Below are 19,396 nucleotides of genomic sequence, written 5' to 3'. Positions count from 1 at the left end.
AGACGTTCGGACTCAGGCTGGAGCCTGGGCTCTGGGACCCTGGGAGGGCAGAAAGGTCCCAGTGCCTAGGCTCCAGCCTGAGCCCAAAATGTCTACATGGCAGTTTTATAGCCCCGCAGCCTGAGCCCCACGAGCCCAATTCAGCTGATACGGGCCAGCCGCGGGCGTTCAATTGCAGCACAGACGTACCCTGGTGGGCCAGGGTACAGCTCTGAGTAGCTTCTTTAGCTTGTGAGAGACCGTGTGGAAATTAGAGATGGGGAAAGCCTGAGGAGGCCCGATCTAGCTCCGCCATTCAGGGACCAAGCCAGGCCAGCTCCCTGCGCTACTGCCTGCTACAGGGCTTTGGCCACTCTAGATTCCACAGTCTTCAGTGACTGAGCCACCACCATTGCCCTGGAAGTCGGGTCATAAGTTGGCACTTCCATGAGCTCCCCCAGCCAGCCTGGTTCCTCCCAAGTCCCAAGGCTTCCCACCCCCTCAGCAGCCATAGGGCAGGCGGCTCTGCAGAACCTGGCAGAGCGACTGATGCATTAGAGCAGGGGTGGCCAGAATTTAACCAATGTACGTTGCCAAAGAGCCACAGTAATACGTCAGCATCTCTCCCCCCCCCACCCCGCCCCATCAGCTCCAGCGCCTCCCACCCACCGGCAGCCCCGCCAATCAGCGCCTTTCCCTGCCCACCCCCGATCAGCTGTTTTGTGGCATGCAGGAGGCTCGGGGGCAGGGGGGAGCGAGGGCACGGCAGGCTCAGGGGAGGGGGCGGGAAGGGGTGGAGTGGGGGCAGGGCCTGTGGCAGAGCCAGGGGTGGAGCAGTGAGCACCCCGCGGCACACTGGAAAGTTGGCACCTGTAGCTCCAGCCCCGGAGTTGGTGCCTAGACAAAGAGCCGCATAGTAACTTTGGAAGAGCTGCATGTGACTGCAGGGGTAGCCACAGGTTGGCCACCCCTGCAGTAGAGAGTGTGGTGTTGGGGGAAGCCAGGAATGGAAGGGGGAGAGGTGACCAGCTGATTCCCCGGCCTCAGGGTCTAGGGATGGTGCAGTGCCCAAACACCGGCTGGTGAGGCAGAGGAGGATGCTGCTGGGCTGGGAGAGCACAGCTGTACCTTGGCCTTCTGCAGCACTTTCCCCTTGTTGGCAGGGAGGATGGAGGGGCTCCTCTTCCTCATTTCTGCTGCACAGTTCACTGGGACCAAGTGCTCTGTGGGGTTCCCATTCGGCTTATTGCCAGTCTCCTGGGGGTGAGAATAACCCTTTAGAGACCCAGAAAGCAGTGACAGCAGGAGACAGGGAGACAGCTAGGGAACCCAGATTAAAGCACACTCCACAGCTTCCGAATGTGGCAAGGAACATTTACCATCCACTAATGGACTGCTGGGATAGGCTGAACATTGAAGGGCACTGGCAGAGCTGGTGGAAGCCCAGGCCTGGAATAGTAGAGGGGTTGAGGCGTCACCACACAGCTGGAGAAGATCCTAGGACTGGAATGGCCAAATAGCAAGACAGCCACAGGCTGCAGGGCAGGGCTGCCTTGAGTGGGATGGGGTGAGCATAGCAGAGGGAAGGTTGCGGGTCTCAAGACTGAGGTGCATTGGCCCTCCGCTTGTATCCCTATGTCTCCCACCTGAAGCAGGCACAAGCCAATAGAAAGAAAAAAAAAAAAAAAAAAAAAAAAGAGTCCCACCCTTCTGCATTAGTAGGAGCATTGCCAGCAATTTGAGGGAAGTGATTATTCCCTTCTATTCAGCACTGGTGAGGCCACATCTGGAGTATCACATCCAGTTTTGGGCCCCCCCACTACAGAAAGGATGTGGACAAAAATCGGAGAGAGAGTCCAGCGGAGGGCAACGAAAATTATTAGGGGGCTGGGACACATGACTTACGAGGAAAGGTGGAGGGAACTGGGCTTATTTATTCTGCAGAAGAGAAGAGTGAGGGGGGATTTGATAGCTGCTTTCAACTACTTGAAGGGGGGTTCCAAAGAGGATGGAGCTAGGCTGTTCTCAGTGGTGGCAGATGACAGAACAAGGAACAATGGTCTCAAGTTGCAGTGGGGGACATCTAGGTTGGATATTAGGAAAAACTATTTCACTAGGAGGGTGGTGAAGCACTGGAATTGGTTACCTAGGGAGGTGGTGGAATCCCCATCCTTAAGAGGTTTTTAAGGCCTGGCTTGACAAAGCCCTGGCTGGGATGATTTAGTTGGGGATTGGTCCTGCTTTGAGCAGGGGGTTGGACTAGATGACCTCCTGAGGTCCCTTCCAACCCGGATATTCTATGAACCCTAGTCTTTTATGATTCTGCAGGGGAGCAGGAACCCTCTGGGAGACCAGGGTTGTGGAAAGGAAGGCGACTCCGTACCCCATTTTCAGCTTTGCTGGTCATGATGAGCCCCAGAGCCGGCCCTCCTGCTAGCGACTGTTTCAGCCGGTCCTTCACCTCCGTCAGCTTGAGCTCCAGGTCCACGCGCTGCTCCTCCTTCCCTTTGCACTGCTCCTCCAGGGCCGCCACCCGCTCCTCCAGCTCCTTCAGCTTCCTCCCTGATTGAATGAGACAAGGAACAAGACCAATCAGGTCCCATCGGCTCAGCACAGAGCCAGGGAGAGAGAGAGTTTGTAGAGTGAAGGAGACTCCAGAGCCCAAATTTACCACCCTCTCCAGTGAGTGTGGTTTGCTGGGGGCAGCAGTGATGTGCCAGCAGCTAGGAGATCGCAGATCAGCTGTTCTGGTGAGGGCCTGTTTCTAGTGTCAGATACCTGTTAACTATGCCCTGCTGCAGCCTCACTCCTTTGCTAGGATTTATTAGTACGGTAGAACCTCAGAGTTACAAGCACCAGACTTACAAACTGACCCGTCAATCACACCATCAGGCAGCAGCAGAGACGAAAACTCCCAGTACAGTACAGTACAGTGTTAAATGTAAACTAACAACAAGTAAAGGGAAAGCAGCATATTTCTTCTGCATAGTAAAGTTTCAAAGCTGTACGAAGTCAACGTTCAGTTGTAAACTTTTGAAAGAACCAGAATGTTTTGTTCAGAGTTATGAACAACCTCCATTCCCGAGGTGTTTGTAACTCTTGAGGTTCTCCTGTGTAGTACTAGTACGTTTCCTGCTCTGGCTTTTCAACCTCAGAAGCTGAAAAGGAAACAATACAATGACCTGCCTCTTTTACTGGAGGGGGACACACCTGTTCGGCCACTAGGTGATGCTGTTAGGCACAGTTTGAAGTGGCCACAGCAGCAGGTGGTCAGATCCCCGCTGACTCAGCACGACAGCTGGGCCCCAGTGTTCTGCCCAGCGGAGTGGAAAGCACTAGCCAGCCTGGCAGAGGGCTGAAGGCACCGCCCCTGCTCTGAAAGGGGTGCCAGGAACAAGGAGTACGAGGAACAAAGGAACACAGCAGCTCCAGCAGAGAGCTTTCTACTGCATCTATGCTGGTGCTGGGCCAGCAGGGAGCCAGCAGCACCAGGGCTGGGAAAGAAGATGGTACAGTCATGTGCAACCCCTATGGGGGAGCAGGGGTAGGAGTGGGAGTTTGCTGCTGACTAATAGTTGGCAACTACACTACTGGCTAGCAAAGAAGGGAGGTGGGCCTGTCTGTTCAGTTGGGAGGGGAGAGAGGAAGGGGCTTTCTCGGGTTCAGGGTGTGGCCAAGGAGATGACAGGACTGTCATGCTCATGAGAAGCCTGGAGGACCAGCAGGGAGCCTTACCGGTGGGTGGCCAGAGCTGGGACCAGAACAGGTCAGCAGCAGTAGGTCAGGCTAGGGGGCATTGGCAGAGCTGGATGGAGGAAACTTGCACCATTTTGCTGGGTTCTATTCACCCTGACTCATCCCTGCTTTGTTGGGCATTAAAAATCCACCAGCCTCATTGCTGAGATGTTCTCTGGTCTAGTGACTGTTGCCATGATCCCCTATTGCGGGGCTCGGGTCAGATCAGCCAGGGGGGTATTTCCTCTCCTTCCCAGGCCGCAGCAGGCTCCATACCTGTGCTGCTTTTTATGGCCTCCCGGAGCTCCCTCTTTTCCTTCCGCAGGGTCACCAGCTCATTCCGGATAGAAGCTCTCTCCTTCTCCAGCTTCTCTTTCTCCGTCAGGAACATCCTGGCATCCTCCTCAGCCCGGTTCTTCCCATACTTGTATTGGTTGGCATCTACCGAACAAGGACACAGCTGGTCAAGCAGGGAGTTTGCACACTGGCCTCTGCCTCGATCGAGGAGAGCGCAAATGCAGGCTCAGCGAGACGAGTTCAGGACTTGCAGCCTTGATGCCTCAGTTTCCATGATGGGAGTGTCACAGATGAGCCGGTCACTCCCAAGGCTCCACTAGGCCATGGTGGGGAGAAGGGGCTGCTTTTGGGAACAGGGGCATCACATCAGTCTTCCCAGGAGGCACAGGAGAACGCACTGAAGCCCATGCAGGATCAGCCTGAAACTGGCACCTCCTTCCCCACTGCCTGTGGAGGGGTCGCTTTTCGTTAGTGAATTCAGGGCAGGTGAAAGGTGCCAGAGGAGCAACTGAGTCCCCACTCTGTCCTTAGCAGGGGCAGTTCACACTTCCCACTCACCACAGCAGGCCAACATACCAGAGCCCCAGCTGGTAAGGAGAAGCTGCAGGCCCCTCAGATCATGCAACCAGTTACTCCAGTTCCTAAAGGACACATGGCCACCTGTGACCATCACTAGCCCACGTGGGACTAAGACCCCACCAGCTCATCTCATGGAACAGCCAGGGCTGGGAAGGGCTCCTGCCATTAGTGACCTAGGGCTCGATAGGAAATGGTGGCCAGAAATGGGAAGTCCCAATTCCTGAGCCAACTAGCCCCCTCCTGTGTGGCTGAGGTTTGGTCCCAAAGCACATTGGCCAGCAGGCGAATCTCAACCTACTTGATGCATGTCTCTTGACTTTGACTTGCGGGTCCACACGGCGTGATGACTCACTGCAGGACGAGGCATGGCGCTTCACCTGGGCCCCGGACGGCCGTGGTGGCTCCTCTACCTGCATGGATGAATGCGATGAAAAACAGATCCCAGCAGAGACGCTGCATGGCATCACTACGAGGCAGGAGCAGAAATCCGCACTAAGGGCAGGGTGGCTGCTGAGAAACCATGGCCCCAAGTGCCACTGAGAGGAAGGGGGCGCCTGTCTCCCCAGCATTCAGTTACTTGGGGGTTGCAAGAGGTTGGGTGGGAGAAGGACCATGGCCTTTCCGGGGGGAGCGTGATAGGAAGCAAGCCACATTCGTACCTGCACCTTCTCGTAGGGGACGTCATCATACACCACCCGGGAGGAGTCAGCCTGGCTCTCGTGGGAGGCGCTGGCCCACCTGGGGAGGAAGGGACGGGGAGATAAGAGTATGTCAGCCCTGACCCACACAGCGGCAACATGCCATCCTTCTCTAGCTCCTTCCACCCAAAGATCTCAAAGCAAACTTTGCAAACTTTCACGAGTTAGCCCTGCCTCCCCTCCCCCATGCAGTCCCCAAACCACTGTGAGCCAAGTCCTGCTTCAGGGAAATGAAGCCAGTCAGGCACTGCCTCCCCACCTCTCAGAGGCAGGTGCCCCACACTTTTGGAAATGTGGTAGTAGATATCCCATTCCAGGGGCAAACGAGGCACAGAGATGCGGTGACTTGACCAAATCCACTCAGCACAGCCAGAGCTGCCAGGTCCCAGTCCTGAGCACCAGTCCCTAGACAGCTTTTATAAGGCACGCATGGCTCAGGGCCCCAAAAATCATAACCCACCGCTGCTTTCCCCGCTGCATGTCCCTACCCCACAATGCTACTCATGCGGCAGGTGGTTTATTCTGGCTCTGAGGCTGCATTCAATGACTTGGGGCTTTGTTGCCACCAGGGTTTGAAGACACAAGATGCATCCATGGTGGAAGTGCTGGCTGGGTTGGCCTCACAGGGAGTTTTGCTCTCCCAGGTCCAGGCAGAGAGGGAGTGGGCACCAGGTGAGCCTCATGCCGGAGCTGGATCACACCCCCCCATCCACCCCCCCCATTGCCTTAACAAAAGCTCTCAAGCAATGGGAGGAGAGCCCCTTACAGATAGGAGTGTCGCACAGCAGTGACTATGTTGGCTATTGTCTCTACATCCACGTAATCATAGTGCAAGGCCTCCGGGGTTTTCTGGGAGCCAGTCTCAACCAGCAGGATGCCAAGCCAGCGGCCCAGATCTTCAGAGCAGTTTGCCTAGTGGGTGAGAAAGCCATCATCGTGAGCATCTGGCCCCTGGATACGCATCTCCCCTTCACATCTCTCCAGGTAGATGACCCATATCCTGCAGAGCATGGGCACGGAGTTACAGCAATATTTCCCCTCACCCCCCAAAGCCTCCTTGCTTTGGGTCTCCCCACACCAGCCCAACCCACCCATGCCACACAAGAAAGCACAGGCCTCTGCTCATATGCAACACACGTGCTGAGATGCAGTACGTCTTCAACCCTGTGTAGCGAAGGGGTTCCCAGGGGAAATGGGAAGACGTTACCCTCCCTAGAGAATGAGGTTGCTCTCTCCACACGGTACCGAGCTGGATTCCATCAGCCCAAGCACCTGCTAAGCTCCGCTCCTGTGTGGAGGAGCTGTTGGGTTGAAGCTAAGAGTCAAATGAGTTCATTCACCTGCCGTGATTTGCCTGGTTCAACCAATCCAGCAGCTTCTCTGTGCAGATACTATCAGCATCTGGGCTGCCCTTATACAGTCATTCAGACCCAAGTGAAATTACTTTGTATATTACATTCACTTGTCTGAAACACATTAACAGGGTGCCCCACGCATGTCTGCTTTAATCAATTATGGAATAAAAACTTCACATAGCCTAAGGGATCTTGCCAAGATAAAGATTAGATTTAAAAGACCCCAAATCCCTTGCTTGTGTAACGAGGTGCACCACAGATGATTAATGAAAGAATTTCAGAGGCTGCTCAGCATGGTTTATGTGATCGCATGCATTCGGCTGGGCTCAGCAGTGAAACAGGACTTTGCTTTTTGGTTCTAGTCAATTTCACTTGCCCAGGCCATGCACCAGCCCACCTGGCTGAGTTTGGGGTCTCAAAGCACAGCCAGGGAAGGGGTAAGTTAAATTGTCCCTGGAGGTTTCCCATTAGACTCTATTCTGTGTCTCTGTTCAGTTCTGGGTTTCGTTAAACCCTTAAGGAAACAAACAGCCCAGGATTTGGACCCAAACTGCCCGTCCATACCTTCCAGAGGGAGACAGGAAAAGCCTCCACAGCCTGCGTGCCTCACTTGGAGCCGCTGAGAATGAAACACTCACCTCCAAGGCAGAGACCTCCTGCCCACTGCGAAGGATGCGGAAAGCAAGCGGGTGTTTAGGGCCTAGGCCTGGCACCACCTCGCAGCCACGCAGGACGATGGCATTCACGTGCGTCCGCAGGTCGGAGCGGTCCTTGTGGAAATAGAGCGTGTTGCCTTTCAAGCAACACCAACGCTCCTTCCAGCACTGGTTAACCAGGACATTCAGGTAACCTGCAGGGAGAGCCAGTTCCCCAAGGGAAGAGAGTCTCAGTGCATTTCAGCTGGACCTAATGAACCAACAAGCATGATGCTAAGGGGAAGGTGAAAAGCGAGAGCCAATAGGGGCAGTGCGGGAGGCTCCAAAATGTTGTCTTGTCTCGCTGTACTTCTGTCAGAGGGTCTGTCTACACTGTAATTAGACACCCACGGCTGGCCTGTGCCAACAGACTCAGATTCATAGGGCTCGGGCTAAGGGGCTGTTTAATTTCAGTGTAGACGTTCAGGCTCAGGCTGCAGCTGGGACCTTCCCACCTCACAGGGTCCTAGAGCTGGGGCTCCAGCCCAAGCCCAAACATGTAGACCACAGTTAAACAGCCCTGCAACCCAAGCCCCAGAAGCGCAAGTCAGCTGGCACAGGCCAGCCATGGGTGTCTAACTGCAGTGTAGACAAACACAGAGTCTGAAATGCTGCTCTGCAATATCCTACCAAGATACGTCCAGGCCTGTCAGTGAATCACTGCCCATCTCCCTACCTTTGGGTAGGCCTTGTTCCCCCACATTGTTCCGGCAGTGGAAGCACTCCACAAAGCACTGCACTGGGGCAGGACCCTCTCTCTGGGCACCCAGAGATCTGCCCCTTAAAACTGCAGAACTCAAACATCAAAGGCCCAAGTGCAGCTTGGTCTTTAGTAAGTTCATACTCTGCAAAATCTCTGCCGAAGTCAACGGGATGTTTACCCAAGTAAGGACAGTAGGATTTGTCCACAGAAACTATAGATGCAGAAGCCCTATGCGGTCACCATGCTCATCCCCTCCCTTCTGGGGGCAGAATTTGTGAGGTAAATGGTCCAGTGGTTAGGGCACTAGCCTGGGACTCAGGAGACCGTTTCCAGCTCCACAGCAGATAGTCTGTGTGATTGATCACTTGGTCTCTGTGCCTCAGTTCCCCATGGAATAACAGCACATCCCTATCTCCCAGGGGTGTAGTAAGGATAGCTACATCCCAGATTGTGATGCACTTGGGTGTTATGGGAATGGGGGCCAGTATGAGTATCTCAGATAGACAGACAGACAGACATGGAGCTTCATTTATTTTCTTTAGCAGCATCTTATCTCAGAGGATGCTTATCTTCTGAGCAACTTACTAACTCAAAAAAAACAGGGTGGATGTGGCCCATTTCCAACAGTTGATAAGAAGGGGTGAATATCAATAGAGGGGGAAATTACTTTTTGTAGTGAAATGGGCCACATCCACCCTGATTGAATTGGGCTCATTAGCACTGACCCCCCACTTGGTAAGGCAACTCTCATCTTTTCATGTTCTGTATATTTATACCTGCCTACGGTATTTTCCACTCCATGCATCTGATGAAGTGGGTTTTAGCCCACAAAAGCTTATGCCCAAATAAATTTGTTAGTCTCTAAGGGGCCACAAGGACCCTAGTTTTTTTTTGCTGATATAGACTACCACGGCTACCACTATGAAACCTGTTACTAACTCATAGAATCATAGGGCTCGAAAGCACCTTGGGAAGTCATGAAGTCCAGCCCCCCGCACAGAGGCAGGGTCACGTAAACCTCGATCATCCCTGACAGGTGTGTCCAACCTGTTCTTAAAAGCCTCCAATGATGGGGATTCCACAACCTCCCCTGGAAGGCTATTCCAGGGCTTAACAGTTAGAAAGTTTTTCCTAATATGTAACCTAAATATTCCTTGCTGCAAATAAAACAATTACTTCTTGTCCTACCTTCAGTGGATATGAGGAGCAACCGATTCCCACCCTGTTTATAACAGCCATTAACATATTTGGAGACTGTTATCAGGTCCTTCCTTAGTTCTCTTTTCTCAAGACTAAACATGCTAGTATTTTTAATCTTTCCTCGTAAAAGATTTAGAAAACCTGACCTATCATTTTTGTTATTCTCCTCTGAACTTTCTCCACTGTTAATAAACCCCAGAATAATTATAGCCTTTTTCGCAACTGCATTACATTGTCAACTCATTCAATTTGTGGTCCACTATGTGGTCCCAGATCTGCAGTACTACCATCTAGCCAGTTATTCCCCCTTTTGTAGCTGTGCATTTGATTTTTCCTTCCTAAGTGAAGTAGGTTGCACTTGTCTTTATTCAATTTCATCTTGTTGATTTCAGACTAATTCTTCAATTTGTCAAGGTTGCCTTGAATTCTAATCCTGTCCTCCAAAATGCTTGCAACCTCACCCAGCTTGGTGTTATCTACACATTTTATAAGCATACTCCCCACTCCATTATCCAGGTCATTAATGAAAATATTGACTAGTACTAAACGCAGGACTGAGCCCTGTGGAACCCCACTAGATACACCCTCCCAGTTGGACAGCAAGCCACTGACAACTACTCTAAGTGACTATTGTCTTTCAACCAGTTGTGCTCCCACCTTATAGAAATTTCAGTTAGACCACATTTCCCTAGTTTGCTTATTAGAATGTCGTGTGGACTGTGCCAAAAGCTTTACTCAATCAAGACATATCACATCTACTGCTTCTCCCCACACACTAAGCCAGTAACCCTGTCAAAGAAGGAAATTAAGTTAGTCTGGCATGATTTGTTCTTGACAAATCCATGCTGGCTATTCCTTATAACTCTCCTTTTCTCTGGGTATTTACAAACTGATTGTTTAATACAGGGATCGGCAACCTTTGGCACACGGCCTGCCAAGGTAAGCCCCCGGTGGGCCGGGCCGGTTTGTTTACCTGCCACATCCGCAGGTTCGGCCGATCGCAGCTCCCAGTGGCTGCGGTTCACCACTCCAGGCCAATGGGGGCTGCGGGAAGCGGCGGCCAGCATAACCCTTGGCCCACGCGGCTTCCCACAGCCCCATTGGCTTGGAGCGGCAAACCACGACCAGTGGGAGCTGCGATCTGCCGAACCTGTGGATGTGGCAGTTAAACAAACCAGCCTGGTCCGCCAGGGGGCTTACCCTAGCAGGCCACGTGCCAAAGGTTGGCGAACCCTGTTTAATAACTTGCTCCAATTGTTTATGTAACTTGCAGGCTTTAGCTCTAGTGCTCTAGCTTGGAAGAGAGAAAACCAAATCACCCTGTTCAAATGGCACTTAACATAGAGAGCACCTAACAGCTGTGTAGTCCCCAGCACCTCCACAGATGTGTACCCGGAGTGCTCTGCCCTGGGTGAAACAGTCTGGTCCTGCGATCATGGACTAGGGACACTGAGCTAGAAAAGGTGTGTGTGTCTGGGTGTATATACATAAGGGATGGAGGAGGTCAATCCCAGGCTACATGCTTGTAGCAAGAAATCCCCTTCCATGTCATGGCAGAGTCCCCGATGCTGTCACAGGGCTCGTGAGCGATGGGTGGAATTCAGAGGAAATAGTGAAATTCCCTGTGTCTTGGATAGCATCCCCATCCCTCTTCTGGGTGGTCTGGCCCGTGGGCAAGAGAAAGGCATTGTGGCACAACTTACACCTGGCACCAAGTCCCCTAGGAACAACATCCACCTAGACCCAGAATACCCCTTTCTTGCTCCCATCTCCCCAGAGCCCTAGGTACGAACCACAGCAGGGGAGGTCTTCCTCGGTGGAGGACGTCTGCGTGTCCTCAGGGGACGGCTTCTTTTTGGAGAAGCTGATGATCCTGGTGATTTTCCTCCCTGCTGCCCGGCTCACTGAGCCCTTCAGTTCAGCCAAGCCGCTCTTCTTGCCTTTCCCTGGGAACAGGGAGGAGAGCTCAGCTCAGGAGTAAACAGCAAGTCCCCCCACCAAGGCTGGCCAAAGCGGAGAGGTCACTATGGTGCTGTCCTTCAGGCTGGGATTTGCAATGAGAGCAGGAAGGGGTTTTGGGTGTCAGACAGTGGCAGGGAGGGGAGGGCAGAGTGGGAAGAGATACACTGACTGGGAAAGAGCAGGACATCCCCACCCCCAGCAACTGTTGCACTTCAGAGGACTGGCGCATGGAGCCAGGGGCAGATTAGGCAGAGGATGTAAATATTCCTCCGTGGTAGGGGCTTTAGCAACTCCACCACATGCAGCAGGGCCGCATGGCAGTGCAGGGAAGCTGTGCCAGCAGGCGTGCCCCCTTCCTACCTCCCTGCAGCAGGCGGCTTTTTGAGACAACTGCAGAGAGGTGATGAGGTGGGAGGATGCTTTCTACAGTGGGGTGGACCCTCCCCTCCCCACAGCAGGGCCAGCTCATGGGCCCACAATGGTCAGAGCAGGGCTGGGGCTCTCACCGTGCTCCCTTCGGCTCATGGGGGTGCAGTTCTCTCCTGCTGCCACGCTGTCAGAGTCAGATGCCTGTTTGTCTTGTGATAACCTCTGTGAGGAGGAGGGCAGGCATCCATTTCAGTGCAGTTCCTCTCCCAATCCCTTCCTCCCGCACGAGTCCCCATGGCTTTTAACCACTTCAATGCCGCACTGAGTGACCATCCCTGACCAGAGTTCTGCGAGTCTGGCAAAGGTCGGTGTCCAGCCTAGCTCCTGATAGTCCCACCCTAGGCAGGGGGACAGGAAAGGGCATATGCCCCACCCCCATCTCCATTCCAGGGCGGGCTGGGGAGGTGGTCTTGGCTCTTTGTCACCAATTGGAGGGGGTCCCCTTCTGCTACCATAGGGGGTTCCACAGAAGGGCCATGCAAACATTGGGAGCAAGGCTGATCTTGTAGAACCCAGAAACCCAGCCTTCAGCTGCCTGATTCCTGTGAGTTTAGTCACTGTTCCCTTCTGCTGTGTATCACTAACCCCCAGGGGAGAGACAGAGAACAGGACACCTTGTCAAGGTCCATCTTGCAATGTAGCACAGGGGATGTAGGGGCTTCAGTCCCACCTGTTCCTTCTCCACTGGCACGGCTCCCTTCCTTTATCACCTGTGGAGACAGACCACTCAGCACCGGCCTCTCAGGACCCATTGGGAGCGCCTGAGCCCCGAGTCGTTACCCCAGTAACCGGGGAGCTCTGACCACACAGCTTGACCCAACCACAACAAACTGCATTTTGCTGTAGCTGTTTATGAATTATCCCTTCCTGGAATGATTGATCCCGTTCCCTGCTGCCTTCCAGAGGGGACAAAGCAGCAAGTGGCACCCTGCAAAGCTCCCTTTGGAGCAGGGTCTTCTTAAAACTCCCTCCACAAAGTCCTGTTTGAGATAATAAACGGTTTGGCCGTTAAAAAGGTTTAGGGGCATTTAACGAGGACTCAGATGACAGTCACAAAGGCCCCTTGGGTTCCAGCTAGCTGATCTGGGAGGCTTTGTCCATCTCCTACAGGGGTTCTGCCCAAGGTACCTATACAACCCCATCACCATAGATGGCGTCTGAGCACCTCACAATCTTATGTACTGATCCCCAGGAAGGCTGTAGCAGAGCAGGGAATTGAGCCTGCATCTCGTAAGTCCCAGACTAGGGCCTTGACCATCCTTCCTGTGAGGTTGTGGTGAACCTAGGCTCTCTGGGTAGATGGACACGGCATGAGGACAGCTCACCCTACTTCAGCCTTCCCACGTCCCATCCCTGCCAGCCAGGGAAAGGAGAGGGGTGACGAAAAGCTGCTACAGTCATAATGTGGGCAATAAGGGTGACCAGAACTTCTTGCTAATCTCCACACAGGTTCAGCCTGGGAGAAGTTCTCCCATCCCTCTCCCTCCCCTACATGGCCCTTCACCAAAGCACACGCAGTAGCCAGGCTGGGTAGGGCAGATCTGACAGCACCAGGAGCCCTGGAGTGCAGTGTAATGGGGCAGGGGGGGCAGAAATGGGGCAGGCTGGCGTCCCAATCTCTCAGCGGTGAAATGCCCCACATCGGCAGATTTGGGATGGGCAGGGGCTCATACTCCCCAAGGGCAAGATGGTGCTATTTAAACACACTCCTGTTTCAGGCCTTTACACACTGCCAGCTCAGAGGCAGATCTGGTGACTTCACCAAACAGCTTCCAAGCTACACAGCCTCCCACTGGCAGAACAAAGGCAGGAAAAAGGAGGGGGAGGGTAAACAAACAGCTCCCCCCTCCCTTTGCCCATGGGACTCCAGCCTATCACACAGGGAGCGGAAAGGGGCCAAGGCTCCCTGGGCCTGGTAGCTCACCCCACAGCTGGTGTCCCAGTCTGGCAGGAATGATAAAAGAAGGGTGGAAAATCCCCTTCCCTTCAGAGATAAGGCAGCCCTGGAAGCCAGGCCTTTCCCAGGAAGGCAGCTATCCTGCCTACCCACTTATGTCAGACAGGGATCACAGGAGCTAGGCCATGTACTGAGACAGCACCATACCACGGAGGAGGTTCCACCAGAAGGACAAAGGCTGGTCAAATGGGGAAAGGCTGGATTTTGTGGGGGGAGGAAGCCTGTGTGGCCAGTGGCGTGGGCTAGGGAGAAAGGCATAAGCTGCAGTAAGAGGTACCTTCAGCCACTCCTCAGCCTGCTCTTTGCTCTGCACTGCCAGCACCAGGGCCTCGGCCCCTGGCAGAGAGAAACGCAGCTCATGCTTCTTGCGGCGCCCATCCTTGGGCACATAGATGACGCTGCAGGCGCTCAGGGGCACCTCCAGGTGTGGCTGCCGGTCCTTGGAGCTTTTGTAGCACTAAAAGAAGTGGAGACAATTGTTTCCCACAGAGTCGAGGCCTGACTGCATCTCCTGCCAGGCAGTGGAGCGTGAGCATGCTAGCACAAAGGGGGAATATCCCTGCTGAAGCTCTGTCTGCCCTTACACAGGGCTTCATCTAGCGACCTCGTAGTAATTCACAGAGGTGGCACAGTATCATTAGCCTCATTTTACAGAGGAGGAAGCTACAGGGGAGTGAATCAGCCAAAGTCACAGAAGGGGCCAGGACCAGAACCCAGGAGTCCCTGCTCGCACCACCAGACAACACTCCCTTCCCAGAACCAGGAACAGAACCTGGATAGTCCTGTACCTACCCTCTGGGCCACACGGTCTCCCAGCTAACTGACCTGCATGATGACTTTACTCATGACATTTTGCATTAATTTTTCCAGTGACAAATATACAGGGTGAACCCAGATGGCTTCTGGGTAGAGATCTGGACTGTGGGCCTCGCGGTATAAATGCTTCCAGGGGTGCTGTTATCCTGCACGGCAGGTATGGATTAGATATGCAACATTGCCATGAAAGGCAGTCTTGGCCCCACTCACATCCCCATGGAAGACACACCCTTTCATTTACTCAAGCAATTCACTGAACATACATGGTTAGGCCACTTGAAAGCAGCAGCTTTGCCAATCCCTGTCTGTCCTTTGGTGCACTTGGCTCACTTGCACCCTATACACAGGAGGCTCCCCGTTTCTCCAGCCCAGGATCTCTCAGACTCTGGATCGCTCCAAAGATTTCCTGTATCCTGGGTCCCCCTGCACTCCAGAAGCTGAAGTCTCACCAGAAGTTTGTTGTCCTTGATGACCGTCAGCTGCTTGGCCCACTGCCCAAAGCGCTTCTTACGCAACAGGAAGGCACAAATCCTGCAGTCCTTCACCAAGTTCATAGAAGCTTCCTCTGATGGCCATTGGTGTGTCAGCCGCTGGCCCTTCCCATCCTCCTCCTCTTCATCGTATGACTCATAGGAGCTGCTCATCGCATCAGAGTCATTGTCTGGAAGGAAGCAGAGACCCTCCCAGTCACCCCAGGATGCTATCGACAACGGAGCTCCAATGCCCTGCACACGGAGTGGGACTTCAGCCTGGAGGATCACCTTCTCCTAGCAGTGTCTTGGGAGAGAAAGCCTTTGTGCGCGGGGAGGGGGCAAGGGGGAATGGAGGATCAAACTCTGGATCAGCAGCAGTTCAACGCTAACGATTTCCATTTTCCTCCAGCTCCTATCCAACTTGCACTAGCATTTCTCTTTATGAAATATGCAAAACATGGAGGGTTCTAAGTGACCTCTTACATGTGACAAACCTCTTTAGATGGAGAGATTCTCTTGGATCAAATCAATGGCTAGGACATGCAAGAGGCCTGACTGTTTGTTGAGCAGCCTGTGTAAGAGCAGCGTACATGTCTGAATTGCTCAGGGACTACTGACCTCCAGGAGATACTCCAGGATGCAGCTCTTTGCCCAGGCAGCTGAAGAGACTGGACAAGGAAAGTCCCACCTCTTGAGTTGTGCTGGAGCTTTTCTCAGGTTGCTTGCTACTGTCTTTGTTTTCATTGCACTGGTACTTTAACTCAAGTCAAGGGCTCCCAGAGCAGCAGGTGGGTGCCTCTTATACATGGTTATAAACTGCCAGAAATAAATAAACCCTGGCTCTCTTCCTCGCTCTCTTTGCGACACCTAGAGCGATTCCTGCCTTGAAGGCCACAGAACTACCACTGATGGTTACCACAGGGCTGTGGTCCAAGCAGACGCTTAGGTACTCTTTGGCTCTGTGTAGGATTCCCCACCCCCATCCATCAGGCTGATGGCTCATCCCCTTTGGCTCTTTCCCCCTGGTTAGGCACCTGTCTTGAAGAGTCTTTGCCCTGGTACCTACAGGAGTTTTTCTGCTCCCCATTCATCCTGGTAACAGGGTAGTTGCTGTCGGCATCCTCATAGTAGCCATCCTCGATTGAGTTGGGGGGACTGGAGCTATCTGCAATGAGAGCAAAGGGGGTGAAATTTGTGATGGAGACCCCTGCATAGGGGCTAGGATATTAATGCGGCACATGCATGGCACAGACACTGGTGACAGGACCCATCAGAAGGCTGCGCTGAAGCAAGTCATGCCACTGCTTGGAGCTCTCACGGTTGCCAACATGAGCTGCGCAGCAAGGCCAAGTGTAATGGATTAGACATGGGTGCAGTTATAGCTGGATAGAAGCACGAAGTGGTGGCATAAGGGGAGGGACTTTGTCCACAGGCTAAGCTGAAAAAGCCTCAGCAGCAGAAAGCCTCCCTCCCTTCCTCTGCCAGCTCTCCAGGAGCCACCGGAAAGCTCCACCCACAGGAGGAAGGAGACCAGCTGCCAAGTGACATGGTTTGGGAAAAGCACCCCACTCCTTTCCTGACATTCCTCCAAGGTCGCAGCCACTCCCGGGGAGGCTCAGCACTCACTCCCCCTTCACATACAGGGTCTGGGAGCGCTCTGTCCCCTTCCCCTCAGGCTGCCCTTCACACAGGCATGGAGCTCAGCAGCCAGGAGATGAGGGAGCGTTTGAGGGGCTATATCCTACAGCTGAGAAGACCAAGCAAAACCTCCCACTTTGGGGAAACCTCTTGGTTTCTTCCTTCCCTTGGGGAGTGTTGCGCTCCGGCCCAAGGGAGCTCAGGGCAGCTGCCCCATATCAGGCCCTGGACAGTACCTCCTTGCGAGCCCAGTAACATCACCCCCGAAGGGCCTGGCAGGTGTTGCTACTGGGTGGAAGATCCCCTTCACTCTCTCTGCACACAGCAGGAGCCAGGACTGGGGCTTTGTTAATTCCAAAAGCCTCAGAGAGATCAGGACTTGACGCAGATCAAAGCCAGCTCCCACTGAACCCTCTGCGCCTTAGCCACCCCCTCTCCCTGCCCTAAGCCAGCTGTGGGAGAGACTGTCTTGCCTCAGGATCTCAACGTTCCTGGTCACTCAGCCCTGACTGAGGCGTTTCCAGAGGGGTGGGTGCAAACAGCCCCTGGTACCACCACCACATGAGGATTGGAAGGCAGCAGGGACAGGAGTGCCATTGCCCCCACCCCAGGTCATTGCCTTCCCCAAGACAAGCCAGTGAGGGCTGCCCCCTGTGGGACTCTGGCGAGGGCCCCTTGTTTTGATAGGCTGGCATGGGAGCTGCAGAGCCACTGTACAGACATGCCAGGGGCCAGCCCGCTGGGTGTTCTCCAGTCCCCTCCCCACAGGTGCTTCCTGTTTACCAGGGTTGGACTCACTGCGGGAGGTGATGTACTCGGGGGCCTTGCCTGGACCCAGAGGTAGGGCCTCCTCGTAGTAATCTTCAGGTGGGGGGGTTGTGGGAAGCGGTGGAGGAGGGTCCCTAGGAGCCTACAAAGGAGACAGAGAGAGACCAGTGTCAATTAGAGTGAAGGAGCGGGACGGGGCTGAGTTACAGGATGTCCAAGGGGCCATCAATAAGAGCTGTTCCCAAAATGGCAAGAGAAGGGTAACAAATCTCCTCCCCATCCTCCTGGATCTGTGGGTGCCTCTCCCTGTCCAAGAGGTTATCAAACCCAGAGCCCAGCCCCTCCCCCTTTTGCTGTCTGCTTCCACCCACTCAGAGCAGAGAGGGACTGTGGCTTGAGAAGCCCCAGCCCAGCCACCCAGGAGCCCAGATCCACTGCCATAGTCACGTTCCAATCCAATTGCTTCCAATTCTTGTCCTTTCACTACCACATGACTGTGACAGGGCCCAATGACCTGTGGGGATGGAGATTTTGGGGCTGCTGGACTCACATTTTTAGATGGATGGCTCCTTGTGAGCTCCAAGCCAATGCCCTCGCTGGTGTCCCCATCGTCCTCCTGCATATCCTGGAGATCCCGCAGGTCACAGTCTGGAGGGGGGTTAGAGAAGGGATGCTAAGCCAAGCTATGATGCCAGGGACAGGGCTCCCCAGACAGACCTTCAAGGAAGGCCTTTCTCTTCCTCAGTGCTACATACACTGACCACCTCTAGCCCACACCAGAATTAGCTTGTTGTCACAAGAATGTCATTTATAGTCCACTTCACACCACATCATCATCTTACCAAGCGGAACAAGCTTTGGGGTTTCTATAGGCGAGTTCGTATTTGGGTGCCCCAAAGTGAGCTAGATATTGGGGAGAGGGGTGAAGGAACTGCCTAGACCAGTGTGACAGCAATGGGGTCACACCCCGCTTTGGGCAGCGGATCTGATTTTATTGGTGCTGTGAATGTTCCCACTACACCAAGGTTACATCCTGCTCTTTCCATCCCTGCCCTGGGAGTGATCACCTGGGCAGCCAACAAAGAGGGGCTAGAGCCCTTGAGTAAAGGATGGGGCTTCACTCCCAGTGCTGAGGGAGTCAGCCCTCTGCCTGGGGTTGTGGGAGTTGAGCTCTCAGCCTTGTAGGCTGGAGCGATAGCTAGAAAGTCACAGCAGTTCAGCTACATGGCCAGCGAGGTGTGGAAGGGGGTCTCCAGACCAGTGATGAGCTGGCTGAGCTGTACGTACCAAACTCTTCAAAGAGGGATTCCACGAAGCTGGTGCTGTTCTGCAGGGCTGCTGTGTTGGCGTACATGTAGTCCAGAGCCTTCCCTGGGAAGGAGAAAAGACATTACCGCTGTTGGGGAGGAGCAAAGTCAACTTCTGACTGCAGGGGCAGGGCAGGATGGCATGGCCAGCACAGAGATCTCTTTGTTGGACCCCACTCATCAAATGGGCACATGCCCAGCTCCCCAGGAGTTGTAACCCAAGAGACCACCGCAGCCATAGGGGCACCCAGCCAGGCTAATCAGACTGTGCATGCTCATGTGAGGCACCCCTCACGAGGGCACCTGGTTCCCAAGGACAGCAGCCCGAGGGAGGGGAGAGCAGCAGGGAGGTGGCTGGCAGAGGATTGGGAGTGCACAGAACGACACAGAGCAAGGATAAGGAAGCAGAGGGGGAAAAATCTAGAACTCCCCATCCCACTGAAGATCATTTCAGAGGGTCCCACAGGGATAATTTTCACTCTGCCATGGGGAGGAGGCGGCCCTCCAGGTGTGAGGCCTGTTGGGATTTCCATGGAAATCCCCCCTCAGCAGAAACTGCCGGCAGGAAGGCTGGTGGGAATGAGCGTTTCCACAGGAAATGCAGAGCAATTCCAGCCCAGTCACAACAATTCCCTTCCCTGGGCTGGGCCTGTTTGCACAGGAGCTGCCGGTGTCAGCGTGCAGCGGCGTGCCAGGCGGCCTGACGTACACCTGCTGTGTAACTCGGGTGCCCGACAGCTGGGGAAAGGGGAAAAGAGGTCTCATGGGGGCCCTGCTGCGGCAGGGATCTGCCAGGGTTTGCGAA

The 19,396-nt window shown here is 54.0% G+C and overlaps 1 protein-coding gene across 5 annotated transcripts in view; it reads right to left on the bottom strand.

Annotated features, from left to right (window-relative positions):
- AFAP1L1 (actin filament associated protein 1 like 1) overlaps positions 1–19,396 on the bottom strand; it is a 59,715-nt gene that overhangs the window by 4,791 nt on the left and 35,528 nt on the right. Inside the window, exons 3-18 of one of the 5 annotated variants that reach the window (XM_073355827.1) lie at positions 18,572–18,655; positions 17,835–17,932; positions 17,300–17,426; positions 15,945–16,043; positions 14,855–15,066; positions 13,867–14,046; positions 12,247–12,342; positions 11,710–11,794; positions 11,035–11,187; positions 7,282–7,493; positions 6,055–6,200; positions 5,250–5,328; positions 4,889–5,000; positions 3,991–4,155; positions 2,363–2,541; positions 1,108–1,236 (exon numbers count right to left, since the gene is read on the bottom strand). In XM_073355827.1, the coding sequence (XP_073211928.1) occupies positions 1,108–1,236; positions 2,363–2,541; positions 3,991–4,155; positions 4,889–5,000; positions 5,250–5,328; positions 6,055–6,200; positions 7,282–7,493; positions 11,035–11,187; positions 11,710–11,794; positions 12,247–12,342; positions 13,867–14,046; positions 14,855–15,066; positions 15,945–16,043; positions 17,300–17,426; positions 17,835–17,932; positions 18,572–18,655 (2,156 nt within the window). The remainder of the gene's footprint in view (positions 1–1,107; positions 1,237–2,362; positions 2,542–3,990; positions 4,156–4,888; positions 5,001–5,249; positions 5,329–6,054; positions 6,201–7,281; positions 7,494–11,034; positions 11,188–11,709; positions 11,795–12,246; positions 12,343–13,866; positions 14,047–14,854; positions 15,067–15,944; positions 16,044–17,299; positions 17,427–17,834; positions 17,933–18,571; positions 18,656–19,396) is intronic. The other 4 variants (XM_073355828.1, XM_073355831.1, XM_073355829.1 and 1 more) reach the window with 4 other exon arrangements.

Source organism: Lepidochelys kempii, chromosome 8 (assembly GCF_965140265.1).
Source record: "Lepidochelys kempii isolate rLepKem1 chromosome 8, rLepKem1.hap2, whole genome shotgun sequence".
Classification (NCBI taxonomy): domain Eukaryota; kingdom Metazoa; phylum Chordata; order Testudines; family Cheloniidae; genus Lepidochelys; species Lepidochelys kempii.
Note: the sequence above shows the minus strand (reverse complement) of the source record. Positions and strands in the feature narration are given on the sequence as shown.